The sequence below is a fragment of the Aptenodytes forsteri genome, unplaced genomic scaffold (assembly GCF_000699145.1).
Source record: "Aptenodytes forsteri isolate BGI_AS27 unplaced genomic scaffold, ASM69914v1 Scaffold119, whole genome shotgun sequence".
Lineage (NCBI taxonomy): Eukaryota > Metazoa > Chordata > Aves > Sphenisciformes > Spheniscidae > Aptenodytes > Aptenodytes forsteri.
The window spans coordinates 9789641-9807576 of NW_008796165.1; the positions used below are offsets into that span (position 1 = coordinate 9789641).

Genomic DNA, 17936 nt, shown 5'->3' on the forward strand with positions numbered 1-17936 from the left:
CCCGACCCCCCCTCTCGCCCCCTCAGGGCTGGACCCGATCCCCTCAGCCCCCCTCCTCCCGGGCAGCGACCGATCCCTTCAGCACCCCTTTCCCCCCTCAGGCAGGGCCCCATCTCCTCCCGCTCCGCAGGACCTGAGCCCCCAGCCCCTCAGGGTAGGAGCTGACAGGACCCCGTCCCTCCCCTGCTCCCTGCCATGGCAGGGTCTGCGCCCTCCTGCCCCCTGCCAGGACCCTTGCTCACAAACCAGAGCCCCCCGGCACCGGCTGAGCTAGGCTGGGGAAGGGGCACCAGGAGCTGCCCACCCTGCCAGGGAGGGAGATTCTCCAGCAGGCTCCATTGCTCTCCTGCAGTCGGCCATTTGCCCTCCTCCTCCTCCCCACCACCTGCAGCAGAGCCAGGCCAAGCTGTGGGGGCGGCTTCCCACACAGCCCCAGAACCCCTCCCATTGCCCATTCCCGTGCAGGACTAGGATCCAGCCCCAGGCCACTAATGGGCACCAGGCACAGAGCAACAGGGCCCTGCCAGAGCAAAGGCCCTTCACCTCTCTGCCAGCCCTGGGTTCAGTTCTCACTTGACTGGTGTTTGCGGTTTGATGGCAGTGCACAGCCCTGTTCCACACAGCCTGGCCTTCCTTGCACTGCAGGGTTACACGACCATGCGCGCTCGGGGCATTGAGGAAAGCTGCCAGGGTGTGGGGTCTTTCCTGAGTAGTGTTTTCCTCTGTGGCTATTCTTTACCTGTCTATGGTTTGTTTTTGCAGAACTGGACGAGGGGAATGTCTTACTGTCTCCACTCAGAAAGCCATTTGGATACTGGGCCAATATATGTGCGTGAAAATGGGAAGCTGCACGTGGTAAATCAGGGTGCAGGCGGCATACAGAATGTCACTCCCAAAACAAGACCTTTTAGGCTGTTTTCCAGAGGATTTTCGGTGGAGCTTTGTATGAACAGGGAGGACGATAGGGCAAGGAGGCAGAGGACTGATCATTTCATCTTCACGTACACTAAGGAGGGGAACCTCCGGTACTCGGCCAAGTCTCTCTTCAGCCTGGTGCTGGGTTACATTTCTGACAATGTTGATCACATTGACTCGTTGATTGGTTTCCCAGAGCAGATTGCTGAAAAGCTCTTTTCAGCTGCAGAAGCAAGACAGAAGTTCATGGAACCAGTAACGGGACTGAGAGCTCTACAGAAGTTTACTGAAGCATATGGCAGTTTGGTGCTATGTTCATTATGCTTGCGGAATAGGTAAGTGTGTTCAGTAACAAATGTCATCGTCTGCTAGTGCTTTTTGCTAGCACACTTAAAGTTTCCATTAAATTATTTTCTCTCAAAAATAATAAAAAAGAAATCTCTTGGGCCTTACGACACCACCTAATTTTCATGAAATTACCTGAGCCTTGTCTTTCTTACTTTGCTGCTTGCTTCATTTTGTCCCATTTCCATTCCCATTTTGTCCCAAGTAACAAGCGATAGGATGAGAGGAAATGGCCTCAAGTTGCGCCAGGGGAGGTTTAGACTGGATATTAGGAAAACTTCTTCACCGAAAGGGTTGTCAAGCATTGGAACAGGCTGCCCAGAGAAGTGGTTGAGTCACCATCCCTGGAGGTATTTAAAAGATGTGTAGATGTGGCACTTAGGGACATGGTTTAGTGGTGGACTTGGCAGTGCTAGGTTAACAGTTGGACTCGATGACCTTAAAAGTCTTTTCCAACCTAAATGAGTCTGTGATTCTATGATTTTATGATTCCTTTCCTACAAGGGCAGCTGCTAGTTTCATTCTAAGATACAAATCATAATACAGGTAACAGACTACATGCGTGTTAACTAACAGGGAATTTTATGTGAAGGATTAAACCTGCAACTATTTTTTAACAATAATAATCAGCACTTCCATAGCAATGTGTGTGTTTAATGCCTTCTCAGGTATTTCATGGGACGTTTTTGTAATTGCTGTTTATAAGCATTTCAACATACTTAGCTGACTGTACAGATAAAATACACCCTTGCAAAACGTCTGGGTTTATTTACTATAAGCTTGCTATCCTGTTTCATTTTGGGGGCTCAGAAGAAGATACAGTCTTGTAGGTAAGTTACAGGCTTTGAAGTCAGGCAGGTTTATTGTGGTTCCCATCCCCATATTGAACATGTTTTAACGAGGTTCTGATGAGAGTCCAGCACCAGTTTTTCTATCTTCTCAATGTCCACATTGTTTTTCACTAAAAGAAAGTCTTACAAAGCTTAAAACTGGATTATGTTTTTAAAGCCTTGCTCCTACTAAAGTCTTTCCCAGTAATATAACCAGTCTGTCTTCCATCTGTACACTTGAAAAAGGGATGGTTTATCCAGTTTAAAATCAAAGTACAGGCATATTCATCTGAAGTGCCAAGGGTGTTTTGAGCACAGTAGGAATGTTTGAGCAGAGGTCAATTATCCTTTGTTTTATCTTTTAAACCTACTCCCTTTTTATCTCTAGTACAGATACTTTTTGTGGGCTTAATTCAGAAATGAAGTTACCTCTGGCATCTTTTGCCGTTACAGAAAGCCGAGTTAAGTATTGAGCCTTTGAAATCCAGGAAGTAAGATATTAAGGCATTTTCTGATGAATCTTATTTCTAAAAGAGCCTACTCTTCTCTTCACAACCCCCTTGAGTTAGTAGTATCTCTCAAGAATTGGCTTGCACTCTGACTATACATACTGCCTTCCGCATAGCTGAATTGCATGGCAAAGGGATTTGGTGGGGTAGTTTGATAGGTATACTTGCAGTGGGAGGATATTAAGGTCCCCTTATTTGCATGGCCAAAGAGGTGTTCCTTGAGGGATCAAATTAGTAAGCGCCCCTCATTTCAGCAGTGAAGATGCTGACCTCGGGGTTTGTCTTGCTGTGGGGAATATAAGGTAAATTCAGGAGAGATTAGTGAATTTGGGGCTTGTCTTGCCACAGGGACAATAAGAAGTAAATGCAGAGGAGATTGGTGAGGTAGTGACTGCTACGTGCTTATTACTGCATATTCATGCATGCCATTCTTGAGTGGTTTGTTCCCATCTCTAAACCTCCTACTGAATAGTTCCAGCACAGATGTTTGCATGGCTGCAGAGTGAATCAGATCAGGGAACCAACGCAGCTAGAAAAATAACCCACTGAATAACTACTGCCTGGGGTGTAGTGACAGCTCTAGTTGGAGTCCTGCAGGTGTCCTGTAGGACTTTTCTCTCTAGTGAAGTATTTTATTTACGTATATAAAAAGTAAAATTTTGCCATTTGACAAGCTATCCTGATAAATTTGAAGTAGATTTTAAACCTGGATGAACGTGGGTTTGTCTACACACTTCCTAGATACTGAGGAAGAGCAGTTTGTGAAGTTGATTTATGGTAATCTGGAATATATATTCTGCATTATTCTGAAATAATACAATAATAATCTGTAAAGAAGTCCCTAACTGCGATGTTTGCAAGTTGAAGTCTTAATTGTTAGTCCAATATTTTGAATGAAAGCAAACCCATGACATTTGTTCAAGGAAAAGACTGGGAACTCAGATGTGTTGTGTGCAGACTGCACATAAAAAGGTAGTTAGGACAGCTGGCTAATTTCTGTCAATTTTCACATAGGTACTTACAAGAAACGACTGTGTTATGCTTGTGACACTTGAGGATATAGGTGCCTACACTGATAGCTTTTTGGGTTTTTTTTTTCTCTTTGCAGATACCTGGTTATCTCTGAAAAGCTAGAAGAAATTAAGTCTTTCCGGGAGCTGACGTGTTTAGATCTCTCCTGTTGTAAACTTGGAGATGAACATGAACTGCTGGAACACCTCACCAAAGAGGCTCTGTCTAGGTACTGATTTCTTGACACATAGCTAAAAATGACACTTTCTTTTCCTATCACTAAGCAGTTCAAAGAATCAAGCTGTGACTTTAAAGGAAAGTTTCACAGGCAGCAATGTGTAAGTTTGAAGATTTCGATTGTTCATAAACCCCATTCTTGAGGTAAACAAAATACAGAATTTACTGTATGCAAAGCACATGATCCAGAGCACATACTGAATCATAAAAGGTCCTACAAATGTGCAAGATAATTTACTGTCTCATGTTTTTACATCAACTTTTTTTAATTCCCGCTGGCCAGGTAAAAACTGCATCTTAAGTATTTGGAACAGTTTTACACTTTTATTTCCTTTTTTAAGAGGAAACTTTATCAGCCAAATTTTTAACCAAACCAGTGTTCCAGATGAAGATTTCTGCAAGCAGTAGGTTGAATATTTAGTTAAGTAACATTTCAAAGAAATAAATTTTGTAGTTTTGTTTGATACTAAAGATTGAAAAGTAGAAAATTTTGAAAATCAATAAGCAGGATGACTGCTAATTAGCAGATACTATGTTACTATAAGATTTTGGTGCATTTTGCATTATGGTTTTGTCTTGAAGGGCTCTGAAGAATGTTTTAGTGTTACGTTTTTCCCTGAGTTTTGTTCATCTATGTTATACTACCTCATTGCTTACTTAAAATCGTTGCCGTATCTCTTACCAAATCTGTCCTCTCCCATTTTGCCAAGCATTTTTCTCTTTTTAGTTTTGAGTGGATTTGAGAGTGGCAGCCCTGGTTTAAATAACTTCAGTGTATAAAGAACCTTATTGTCTCTGTTAGCAAATGCTTGTGCTCTAGGATCGGTTTGTCACTGGAGCTCTGGGAGTAGCTCGTCAGGTAAGTGCTTCTGTTGAGCTAGCAGAGGCAATATAAAGATATTTGTTAGTCCTACTAACCCAGGCTTCTTTCTTGCTACTTTTTACTAACGTTAACAAAGTGGCCTGAAGGGTTGGCACAGGAAGACCCCGGCCTTCTGACACAGAGTTTTAGGACATTTTGCAAAACTGTCTAAAATAATGACTATGAACTATGCGTTTGTATCTCTCCTCCCAGCGTAAAACGGCTTCTCCTGAAAGACAACTCTTTATCAGATGCAGGCCTTCGCAGAATGACAGCACCAGTACGAGTATTGAAAAAGGGACTTGAGAATCTTTTGGTATTAGACTTGTCTTGTAAGTACTTCATGGTTTAATATTAGAAGCAACCTGTATCCTTTCTGATAAAGAATTTATCCTCCTTAATATTGAAGGAATACAATTCATTTGATGATTCCCATGAGCCAAGTACTCAACCCCACATTTCACCAATGACTTTCCAGAAGGCACAGGTCATACCTGTAGTCTCCGCCACTTGCTACTTACACAAATATTTTTAATAGTTTGAGAATTGTTATTGTAAATAATTGTATTTTGATCATTAGAGGGAAAAAGTCAGTTTTGACTCACTTCCAAAACATGAAGCGTACTACAAAAAAAGGCCAAAACCCCCTTGTTCCAATATTAGCTTTTGGAACAAATAGTTTCTTGGTATTCTGATCATCTTTCTCCACATCTTGCGACTTAGTTAACTTTACTTGACCTTACAGGTAACCCTAAAATCACAGATGTGGGAATTGGATATCTTCTTTCTTTCAAGAAATTGAATTGTTTGGACATTTCTGAGACAGGTCTCAAGGTAAAAAAAAATCCGTCTAAGTTTACTGGACAAGTGTAATCAAACGTTCTTCCCCTCTGACTATTTTATTTCCCTTTTCACTAGGACGTTAATGCCGTCATTAAGCGGATCCAAATGCAGATAGGCCTGGTTCACTCAAAAGTGCCTCTGAAAGAATTTGATCATAGTAACTGCAAAACAGAGGGATGGGCGGAGCAGGTATGGGGTTTTAAGTCTGTTTTACTCTAGAAATTGTCCTTACGGAGTATTAAGTCACTGAATAGGAAAGAATAAGGGATAGAGTTGTTTCCAATGATATTTCTGTAAATTTTACAAGAAACATTTTAACTCCTTCAAATGTTATTTCAGACAGTTTTGCAGTGGGAGCAGGCAGTTATGGAGGCCATCAAGCCACAAGACACCTTGAGATCCAGAACAGCAGCTCTGCACTTCTGTACGTAACTGCATAGAGACCACATAGTTTATTTGTTTTCTTTTCTACAAGGAATATTTTCATACTTTTTTATTTTTTAAAGTACAAATAGCATCTCAGGTGTGCAATTTCAGCCATTTGTGTAACTGCATTACAATGTGTTTGAGCTTTTTCATTTGTTAGACTGCTGGATAACTCTTAAAGTACAGCATGGCAGCATGCTTAGGGCAACTTATAATAACCGAGTTTTCTCCTTAAAATTCCAAGTCCAAAATATAAATGTTATTTTTACCTATGCACTTTTCAGCAAAGCAGTCAGTATTCCAGGTTGGCTTGGCCAAAACAATTTTCAACGCAAGTGTGCATTTTACAGCATAATTCTGTTTTTCCCAAAAATCTAAACTTGGTTGGTTTTTTTTTCTGTAGATGGCAAGACACACAGAATAGAGGAAGTAGTCAAATGCACGCTGGCAGAGGCAGAAACAAAAGCATCTGGAAACTTGCAGTTTTATAAGGAAAAAGTTCAAAATTGCCATTTATCTTTGCAAAAGGAGGTTGCAGGGAGCCACGAATTAAAGAACAATAAAAAAAGAGCTTTGGCTGAACAAGAGAGAGAAAGGACTTCCAAACAGAAGCATCTGTGCCTCACTGTGGAGGACTGGGATTTGTTAAATACCTACTGAGTCAGAAAGAAGTGGGTCTTTTGTTTGTTGTTTTCTTGCTGATGACAGAATTTAGACATATTGAGAGGGAGTAACAAAGGAGACCAGTATTGTTAAATCTGGTTGCTGTGATATGCTCATGGGTTAACCTATGCTTGGGGAGCGATAGAGTCAAGAAGGTTGATGATACTACTGTATATTTTCAATACATAATAATTTTTTCAAATAAAGTTTTTGTTGTTATCCTTAACTAATTCTTCTGACATAGATATCATTCACAAAAATAGCTGGTCCTATCCCTTCTCCTCTCTCGCCTCCCGAGGGGCAGAAGACTAATCACTGCAGCTCATCTGAAATGAAGCTGCACTGTGCTTGTCAAGTGCCCTGGGACTTTAATAGAGCTGGTAGAACATAAACCTCAGCCTGTAAGCACCAGGCTGTGCTGATAGAGCTCTGACAAAGGGAAAAAGCAAAGAGGATAAGCGCAGGCCCCGGGGGAGGGAGGCAGAGACAGCGTAACCCCTCGGTAACAGCTATTGCAGAAATCCAAAGTAGAACAGAAGTCCCCTATCTCTCATTTTAGCCCAGGAAATGAAAGCTGAAACTGGGTTACTGTAGAGATTAGACTCTGCAGTTGTAATATATTCTCCCTTACAAGAAAATTCGCTGCATTTGAGAGCATTCTGTGGTTTAAAACCTATTCTCAGTGCGCATGCATGCCTGCAATATACTAACTGTACTTCCCCATCTAAAAACATTCAGGGAAGTGTTCACAGAATTACACGTATTTGCTGTGAAAAAACTAGATACTCAGACTGGTTCTGGGTTGGTCTGTCTGAAGCCAGGAGTAGAGCTGTAATACTGCAGCTGTGTTTATCATTGAATTCCTGCCCTGAGCGTTTCTGTCAAAACTGGCTGAGGTGCACGGTGCCCATGAGTTGGGCACTGCCACCGTCATTGCACTCTTAGGTCTCTAGGGCCAAGAATTTACTACAGGTTTCCTCTACTAGTGCTTATTGAGAGGATATCTTCCTTTTACACAGTTGTGTGCCATAATTCAGCGACAAGAAAAGCAACACATCCTTGGAAATCATGAAGAGGCCAAGAAAAGAAACTTCACCTAAAAATGCATAAAGAGCTAAACCCCTTTCTCTCTTTGTTCTTTTATTGCTGAATTTTCCTCAAAAAAGGACTACACACAAACAAACAAACATACTTGCATTCAAGCCCTACATTTTTTCCCAGAAACTCAAGGCTATTAATAGCTTCCACTGGCAACTACATCAGCCCTCTGCTGAGACAAATAATGGCACAAATAGAGACTTAGCAAAACAGCATCTCAACAGGGAGGAAGATGACTGTGGCGCTCATGTATAATCCTCCTCCTGCAGCTGGCTTCTGGTTCAACAGCCACCACGGATTTCTTTTGCTAGCCCTTCCATGACTGTGGAGATCTGCTAATCTGACCATGGAGAGATGCATGTCTCAGAGAATCGTATACTCCATTTCACATCGGTAAAGCAGCTGGGAGCTGATGCCTTGAGCCAGAAAATAGGCACATCGTGATTTGACATGAACAGTCTGCCCAGGTCACGGACTCGTTGGTAAAATAATGCAGTACATCTTTCCTTTTCAAAAGAGGTGTTTTAGAGCACCGTGTTTCTTACGTTCTTCATCCGTGGTACAATTATTCCTTTCCTTAGGTTTCTTTCTGACCAGCAGACTTCCTCTTTTAAACACGCCATTGTGTAAATTTTATCTTAGGAAGACTTAGGCACACTTACCACTATGTCCTCCACCCACTAATCTCTGTTTATTGCTCTCTGTAAGGCACACGGCCTCTGCTGACCAGGAACAAGGCAGTAAGAAAATTACAGGAGGAGACACCCTGAAATAGATAGGCTCAGCCAAGCGCCTGCTTAAACTGCCCGCTGCATCCCTGGCTGTTTCCAGGCTGGCTTATGAGTCTTGCTGCCTGTGGACTGCTGCTTCCCATGTCTCTCTTCAAAGGTGTAAATCCACAGCAGGATGAGTCCCCAGTTCCTCTCTCCTTCTAACCTGAGGCCATTAATCACAGCTCTGGCCTCCCAGGAGCGCTCACTGGGAAACTGATACAGGGACATCAGCTGGAGAGCAACCCTGGGGCTCTACCCTGCAGGTACTGGGTGGGTCAGCTCCTCTGACACCAGTAAACCTTTACTGGCTATCTTAGATGCAGAGATCACATTGCTGACCCCATTTCTTTGTGGTTCAGCTCAACTACAAAGCTGCTTAGGAGAGGGGAGTGCATGTGGTTTCCTCTGCAGCCAGGGATATCCTCCATGCCCCCTAAGCCTGCCTCCATTTCCTCACCCTCCTATTGAAGGAGAGAGAAGGTGGCACAAGAACCTTTCCTGCCTTATGCCAGGCATTTGCCTTCTTTATCATGTCTCGCAATAAAGTAAGAATTCCCAGATCCCAACATTGTTCCCATCCAGCCAAGGCAAGCCACCACTTGACCTCTGCTGCAGTGGAGAAGCAGCCTTCCACACAGCAAGCGCAAACGTCCGACTCCCCATGCTCACACATTGCATGCCCAGACCCTTTCCTCTTCGCCCTTGGGAGCTTCTTACAACTTGGCAGAGATGAGCTGTGGCAACGATTGACAAATATTGGACTGGGAGAATACAGCAGCTGCCATATGGGTCAGCCCAACCAGCATCCTCTTCCCAACCACAGCAAACATCGGAGGCTCCGGAAAGTCATGGCTGTCCCAATGTCTTTGGTACAGAGCAAATTTTTTTTTTTTTACCAATCATATTGGCTGGGCCCTATGCTGACCATGAGGGTTTCTGCATTTTTTTAACAGCTGATTAGTTCAATCCTTACCAACTACAGTTGTTCTGTTATCCATATATAGTTCCCATCATGAGGGATGAGATTCTTCTTCTCCTTCTCTCCCACCTTTCTTTGACCGCTGCCCCATAGAAGCATGCAGCAGTCGTAGGCACCTGCACCCTCCCAATGCAGAGAGCTTGTTGTGCATCCTCCCACTTCAAAGCCAAGGAATGGGCAAACAGTCTGTGACTGAACCCCATCTGAATTGGAAAGAAGCTCTTCTCCCCCAGGAAAGAGAGGCTGCCTGGTAGCGCTGCCTCTGAATCACCCCTCCTTGCACTAAGAAATGCTGCAAGACTTCCTCATTGATTGCCCCAGAACATACTTTGGGGTAATAAGAGGAACAACAGCAACTACAATAAACCAGGCTTTATTTACCAAGCCCAACTCAGCCTTGTTGAAGCGTTAGATGTCTATGACTCTCCAGTAAAAATGTGCATCTCTATTTCAGGCTTTAATTGAGGCTGGAAGCTTGCAAGTGAGAAACGTTTACCTAGAAAATTCGTAACCTCTCTTCCGAGCTGCAGCACTGAATGCACTGCAGTAATGTTTTACAGGCATGGAGAAAGCAAGCCATCCATCCTAGCCAGCTGTGGAGAGGGACAGGTTATTAAATGCGGCTTTAAAAGTTTCCCGTAGTACCAGTTCCGTTATGCAGAGTTTTGCCATCTCATGCCAGGTGAAGTATGAGTCAGAATACAGTAAAGCTATTTTAAAAAGATCTCTCATATCTACAGCTGTATCCCAGCTACAGATTAGAAGAAACATTCACCATTGATACAAGTCACAGTGACATGCTGAGTTGCAGATCACAGGACAGAGAGGAAATGAGTGAACAGGGTTTTATTTTTAAAGATATATGACCTGGGATGGTGGTGGGAAGAATATTGCCTGATGTTTATTTTGGGCCTAGAAAAGTAAGGGCACTCACTGTAAATGTGGGTTTTTCTCAGAGATGATGTTTTAGACACAGATGAGATTTTCAAAGGAGCAGAGAAAGACCCTGAGGACTGCTTTGAAGGTTTGGCTGACTGAGTCTGCTATGCTGGCAGAGGAATGGAACGAGCAATGAACAGATCCCGTGTCATCCCACACTGCCCTGGGAGCAGCTGTGGCACTTGGTTTTCTGCTGGTCTCTGCTCTGAGGCTGCAGCTTTTTTTTTTTTCCTCCTTTCTTTGCCATCTTCAGTGCAAACTCATCCCAGCCCCTCAGCTATTCTCAACCTGCTGAGCTGCTGCTCCAGAACTGCACAGCCCTGACAGAAGTATATTTCATATACGCACCAGTTCCCTGCCCCTGCCCTGCAGAGACAGCTACCGTGGTCACAGGGACATGGTGATTTATCCCCACAAACCCTGAAACACCCACTTCAGTCTTCCTTCCCATTACACTCTCCATGTTGGCCTTCATGGTTTAAGAGCGTGGGAGGTGACCAGTGCAGCAGCTCTCCACCACGTCACTCAGCACAGCGTTCCTGAGGAAGTGTCCTGGGAGCATCAATGCAGAGCCTCCAAAGCTGCTGCTGAAACCATCTGCAGATGTGCTTTGAACACAAACACAGGCTTCTCCTCCGGCCCATGGGGATCAGGATTGTGAAGACATGTCAAAGGGAAGTGCCAACCCAAAGGCTAGAAAGGCTCATCTCACTCAGCTCCTGCTCTTCAGGGTAGTCCTCAATGTACCTTGATCTGGCTGCCTGCAGAGGCACCAGCATGTCCATACCAGAGAATGCCCTCGCCCAGGGTTGGCCAGACACAGAATCTGTGTTGCCAGCAGCTGGTAGTCTCTAGCAGCCTGCACACAACCCATCAAGCTATCGAGTCAATGCTGCAAGGTGGTGCTCTGCCCATGTAGAAGGGACTCATCCTCACACGACAGAAGAACCTGTGAAGGTGTCCCACAGCCAGTGTCTAGCCTGCAGCGTGGGCTGCCGTAGGCTAGAAGCGCAGCAGTGTCGCTGCATACCGGTCAGAGCACTGCTGATGAGGGCTTGCTTGGGTTGGAGCTTCCCAAGCGGGTGGCAGAGCAGGAGGACACCAAGGCTTAAAGGTGACAATGCAGGAAGCACCCTGCTGTCTCCAGCACTGCTGGGTGCCAAGACTTCACGGTCTGCAGATATACTCATCAGACCAGCTGAGGCAGTGCTGGACGCCATCCCGGCACAGCCTCCTGGGAACGCAGGAGCAGTACTCGTAGAGCACTGGGCTGCAGCTCCACCACTCCAACCCGCACGGGGGGCAGGCGGCCACTGGGAGGGATGGAAAACAGGGAACAGAAATGCTTTTGCTGCACTGACCCCTTCCCTCCTTTCTTATGCAGGTAGCTACCCTTTCATCCCTGGCAGCTACTGAAAAGCCACTGGTGATGACCCTGAGTCTGTGAACCCACCAAAGAGGACACTCACTTGTGGGAGACAACCAGGGACCATGACACTGTGATGACCTTTGTGGCAGGCATGCTATCCTGGGAGGAACAACTAGATGTAATTTATATTTTTAGCAAGCTACTCTAGAGAAAGCTGCTGACACAGGCAGGTCTCTCCTAAGGTTCAAAACCACAGGGGTGACTTAGGAACAAACCTGCTGCACATTTTAGTGAGAGCAGGATCTAGATGGCTTTGAAGCTGCTGAGGCACGCTCAGTCCCCCTGGCTCAGAAATGTACCCATCTCCTGACCAACAACCAAAGGCCAGTTTGAATGATCGCTGCTGCCTACAGCTACGCATCACGATGAAACTGCTCCACGCTCAGCAAGCTATAGAGGAGGAGTGACTTTTGGGGCTGGGAGCAAAGCACAGAGCCTTTTCCCTCTTGGTTGCCACCAGGCTTTGACATGGAGCCCTTGGCAGCTGATGGGATGGAGCCTGCATGGTTCAGACTCATGTCCTATCCTAGCTATTTTGTGTTTTAGCAGTGGATGCCAGCATCCAGGTGTTTCCAGCAGCATCAGTGAGCACCACGCTTGTACAGCCTATTTCAATCCATCAGCAGAAAAGACCTTTTGCCCAACAGTAGCCAGAAGAGAGACTTACAGCTCCCCATCTCATCAGAGCAGTCTCCACAGTCATTCATCCCGTTACACCTCTGATCGGCATAGACCCAGTACCCGGGGTTACTGCAGCGGAAAACCAGGTATCCCGGAAGGCTACGGGGCAAGTCACCTGCAAGGGCGGACACACAGGACACGTGCTGAACTCCACCGGGCACAGATGCACCAGCTAAAATGGGGATGGCAGCTACCAAAAGCTGCTGTCATGGGGGGTCAGTCGGTCCTTCCCCGTGCAGTGTCAGGGCATGAATGTCACCGCAGATGGGGAAGCTGCAGTTGGAGAGGGAAAGGGATGCTTGTGACTGACCCAGAAGCAGGGTCTGGGTGCCCCAGGCTTCTGCTTTAATGAGTTTTTTTCCAGGGTAACTGGACAATAAATTAACCGTGTAGGCATACAGTTTTCCTCCATTGGTTAAACTGCATCATTGTTTAAAAACACCCTAGGAAGATCAGAGGAGCTTGGAGTCTTTGATTCCTGGCACTCCTGCTGGGTTTTGGGCAGTGCCATCTCTCAGCGTCTGCCCTACAAAGGATCTACCAGGCTTATCTGCTCACGTATGTGGCCAGAAGCACGGAGCAGGATTAGCGGGACACTGGCTGCTGTCTCACAACAGGAAGACCAGTGCGGGGAGGACGGTCGCAACAAAACCGCTCACCACAGAGTTCCTCCTGCTCATCCTCTCTGTTCCTGCAGTTGCTGACTCCGTCACAGACCTGGCTGGCCGGGACGCAGGTCACTCTGTCATCGCACAAGAAGCCTGTCTGGTTATTGGAGGCTGCACAGAAGCGGTTCACTGAAGGGAAAGCAAGAAATTCTTTATTTTCCAACGTTTTCATGGAATGAGGAACAGATCAAGGGGAAGAAAGGAGGATTTCCGAAATTCATTTGTTGTTCTGGAAATAACCAGGGCCCAGGATTAATCTCTGGTAGGTTCATGGCAGAGTCTGAAAATGATACCGGTAGTCTGAAGCATGACCGTGCCACCCAGAGTTAGCACAGCCCTACGGAGCAGGACAGCAGAGCTGAGGAACGGCTGGTGGCGACCTGGGCTGTGCAAAGCTGGCACAGCCCCGTACCACCCTGCTGGTCCCTTTCCTTCCTCCCGGTCTGCGCTGGGAACCACCACTTCACGCACGGTGATGGACATGAAGGCTCTTCTCATGCAACACCATTTTCTACCTCTCTTACCAAAAATATAACGACTCTTGGTATACCAACCTGGCGCACGTGGCAGGAGTCCCAGTGCCACCGCCAAGCCCACGACAGCAGCGAGGACGAGCAGTGCCGTGGCAGAAATGCAGGCGTGTCTCCGTGTGCAGCCTGCACAGGCACTGTGTGGCTGGCAGCAGTCTGCTGGGAGGCAAGAGCAAGAGGTGAGGGGCTGGGGAAGGGTCTGACAGGGCTGAACAGGGTCAGGGTGTTTCAGAGGGGAATGGCAGAGAGCCAAAAGGGTGATGTTTCAGGGGCTCTGCATGTGGGACTGGTAGGAGGCTGCTGGGGTTTAGGGGTTGAGTTTTAATAGCCAGACTTCAATGCTAAACACCTCCTCATAGGGAATTTCGCTGCTTGCAGTGTGGAAGAGCCCATGCCACCGTTGCGGAGCACTGGGACCGAACGGCACAAACGTCGTGTCTCCATCAGAGCTCGCCCAACACACTTGGATGCAGAAGCATGGAGAAGGCCAAGCCCCTGCCCGACCCTGTGGGACAGCAATGCCCTTTTCACATCAGGAGCAGCCAAAACACAGGGCAGGTCGGTGTAAGGCTGGGAAAGGTGCCTTCCCAGAGCCCACAGCAAAACTCCTCAAGAGGTAAAATTTCATTTTACAGCGTTTCGGGCTTCCTGCCCCAACCAGGACTCTAACGCTCCCACAGAACGAGGCCGAATTATCAGCTCAAAATGGTGGGAACTGGCCAAAGAGCAGCCCTTTCCCTCCCCAAAGACATCTCCAGGGTACAAAGGGCAGCAACCTTCCAGGGACTCCAACTTTCAGAAAGTCACATACATAAATCAAACCAAATCCGGAAGCTAAAGGCCAAACCCACAGTCATTGCAACACAACAGCAGCGCACATAAGAGCAACACCGATCAGCTGCCCTCATCTCAGCTCTCTGCAGCACCAGTGCTTTGTCTCTAAACCGACATTGTATTTTCTTGCATTCCTTTATTTCCAGACCAACAGGAAAAAAAAAGTGATCACCTGAGAAACACGTAACCAGTCACTTAAGACAACGCTGCATGTATAATTGGATTTTGGTATTTCTGAATTTAAAGAGCTTTGATCGAAAAGTTAGAATTTGTCTTAGCTGTGCTTCATATTTACTTTGTTGTTGTGTTGTACAAACGCCAAGTGAAGGCACGGCCTTTGCTCAACAGCAAAGGGATCCTGGCTGCAGTAACCACCCCCTCCGTCATGCTTGAGCAGGAATCAAACGCAGAACATTTCAGCTTAAAAGAAAAGTGGTGAATTACAGCATGTCTGTGTCTACAAGTCAGCGCCTTTGACCAGAAAGCACAACAGTTGTAAATAGACACGAGTATAAAATAATGGCAGTGATGAAGTGTTGTTGCAACCTGATCTACAGGTTTGCTATTGATTGTTCGATCTCACCTTCTCCTTCTTAATATGGACAAAATTTGCTGGTTTGGCTACTAAAACATATAGAAAGCCTACAGCAAGTTCATTATGAGCCCTTTTGTGACAGACAAAGAATACCTATCATGCTACTATACCGTAAGACTGCCAACTCCAGGCCAACAAAGAAGAGCTTAAGTTTATTAATTTTATAGTCTGGACATTTCACTACACAGAAGGGGGGTGGGAATCAGTCTCAACAGACCATAAATGCTGGTTGTATTTTACATTACATAGATAGTTTCAATTGATTTATACTTTAATAATAAAAATGTTGAGCTCTGCATTTTATTCGTTACCTCTTTCTTCAGAGAAGGACTTTGTTGACTCAAAAGTAGCAACATCACCATTTCTCTAGAAGGAAAGGAATAAAAGACCGTTTACAGAAGCAGCACACAGTAACCACGCAAGGTATGCCTTTCTAATTGTCATACCATCTTACCCAGGAACATATAATGTATTCCTTTATTTTTACATAGAAGCAAAAATTGCCTTGGTGGAAACGTGGCCCGGATTTAATTTGCAAAGCAATCAATCAGATCACCTTTTAAATCTTAGTTACCCATTTGTAAAACAAACACTAATGCAAGTCCAGCACTTTATATCAATACTTTCCTTTTGTATCAAATTAGGTTAAGTAGAAACAACTGAAAATCTCACAGAAACCAGTGATAAAGAGGTCAGACAAACAATGTTATCAAGAACACATGTACTTTAGGAAACAGCTGCACATAAGATTTTTCCGAAGAGAAGGACTGTACCTGGGGGTGAGTTTTGTTCATGCTTCCCAGAGCTACAGCCCTCACAGCAGCACAAAGGACCACAGGGAGTTTTCTGCACCTAGCAGGAGCAATGTTACCAGGATACAAAACCCAACAGAGGTAGGAAAGCAAGGACCATGCTGCTGCCTGGGCACGCAAGCAGGAAAGGACGGGGAATGCAGCGCCGAGCCTGTGCTCCAGCTCTGGTTGGGAGCGGGGTTTCTGGTTTGCTTCTCATTCCTCCTGGTTCCATCTTGGTTTCACAACAGGGCATTAGGCAAATCATAAAGGACACAGAGATTTTTGGATGCAGAGGACCCTGCTGCCACTCCTGACGCCACTTAGGAAGATGAACGCGAACCCCTAGCTGATGCTGACTGCATTTACCCTGGTGCTGGTCATGGAGAACCTCCCTTCATGATGAAAGCTTGAGGGAGGAGAGTCTGATCATCTTCGTGCGAGTCTCCTTTCTCCCCACCTCCTTCCCAAGACAGAGCTGACACGCTGACCTCATAGCAGCATCAGCCCAGACTCCTGCAAGATGATCAGATCTCAGCAGACCTGTGCAGGATACAGCCATCTGGAATAGCTTCCCTGCTTGGGCAACGAACACAGGCAGAGCAAATCCTCCAGGGTCCTCTCTTTTACTAGCATACTTGAATTTCCAGGCCTGCAGTAAGGCTTAGCAGCTCAACCTGTAGCTAACATGAACTTACAAATAGATTGCAGCCTCCTAAACTGGCTGCAGGTCTCAGCACAGCGCACGCAGAGTGGAGTTTTGCAGCTTCAAGGAAAAAGTGTCATGAGCACGCAGCTTTGCCACGGTGGTAGGGGGGAGAAAAATCACTGGCATAAAGTGTTCAAGGAGCACGTGTTCTTCTTGCTTGCAGGAGGGTCCATAGGACAAGTGCCTCCAAATTGTTGCCACCTCACAGATCACAATTCCTCCCCAAGCACTAGCAAAGCTAGCTTACCAGGGCTTCGGAGGAGAAGCTGGCAGCTATATTGCCTGTAAGTTGGCCCCGAGACAGTTGCCTCGAATTGATTCAAAGCACCAAATAAAGCCCAACGTGGAGGAACAATTACAGCTACTTCCCTCTCCATCCCCACACATACAACTCATTCTTAATTACGTTATCACTGAGTTAATATACACTTCTTGACAAGGACATCTGCCAGCCCTGCACTCACCTGTTCACAGACCAGCCAGAATTAAATACAGTCTTTTAGGAGCTCCTTCTTCAGCATGGCAACACCAATTTGTCCAAAGCAGAAGCTTCTCACAGGAATACCTCACTGTTAAACTTGGTGCTAGAAAGCTCTCCTGTTCTGAGGGGAATTCTGGGTGAAAACACCAAACCCCAAGTAGCAAGCAGTCTGCAAGTCTGGGCACCTTCTACAATATGGAAGAATGACAGATTAAAGGTTAAAACCTACGTATCTTAAATTCTGTATCTGTTTATCTTTAAAGAGGAAGTTACAGTTTCTAACCAGACTTGATACAGAAGGACTATTTTGAGCCTTCAAAAAGCTTTTTAGGTGACTGTGAGTTTGCTAAGAGTCCCATGTAAGAGCCAGGTCAAGCAGGCTAGCTATCCATGCCCCACGAAACAATCCATGATGAAAATGTTTAAAATGCAGAGTATATCCTCTCTTACAGGCAAATGTCCGTAAGACCAGATATCTACCACCATGTTTCCTACACCAAGATTATCAAGCTCAGCTGTAGCCAACAGGCAGTTGGGCTATAGAACAGTTACCCCACATCAAAGACAGCTAGTTCAGAAAAATGAGTTCATGAGAATGAGGTTACAAACACAACAAGCCCTTGTGAAGTAAAAAAAAAAAAAAAAATTAAAATCTTTGCTAAAGATCAGAGAAGCTGAAGAGGGAGCACATATTAAGATATCCAGTATGATAGGAGACTATTGTTAATTCGAGCACCTAAAAAAAACCAACCCACGCCCAAGCCCCCCCAAATGTACCGTGGCTATTT

At 45.6% G+C, this 17936-nt stretch overlaps 2 protein-coding genes across 2 annotated transcripts; one reads left to right on the forward strand and one right to left on the reverse strand.

The window, feature by feature from the left end:
* The first annotated feature begins 764 nt into the window (after positions 1-764).
* Positions 765-6863, forward strand: LRRC42 (leucine rich repeat containing 42). Its single transcript, XM_009287392.1, has 7 exons — positions 765-1250; positions 3708-3839; positions 4923-5041; positions 5455-5543; positions 5628-5741; positions 5892-5976; positions 6382-6863. Exons 1-7 carry the CDS (start codon positions 778-780, stop codon positions 6636-6638), a joined length of 1269 nt encoding a protein of 422 aa, XP_009285667.1. The 5' UTR covers positions 765-777; the 3' UTR covers positions 6639-6863.
* Positions 6864-11597: 4734 nt separating this feature from the next.
* LDLRAD1 (low density lipoprotein receptor class A domain containing 1) lies at positions 11598-15961 on the reverse strand. The gene is made up of 6 exons (XM_009287393.1): positions 15941-15961; positions 15479-15533; positions 13763-13894; positions 13200-13337; positions 12527-12655; positions 11598-11743 (listed from the first exon to the last, which is right to left on the reverse strand). The coding sequence occupies exons 1-6, from the start codon at positions 15959-15961 to the stop codon at positions 11598-11600; spliced, it is 621 nt and encodes a 206-aa protein (XP_009285668.1).
* Between the last annotated feature and the right edge of the window lie 1975 nt (positions 15962-17936).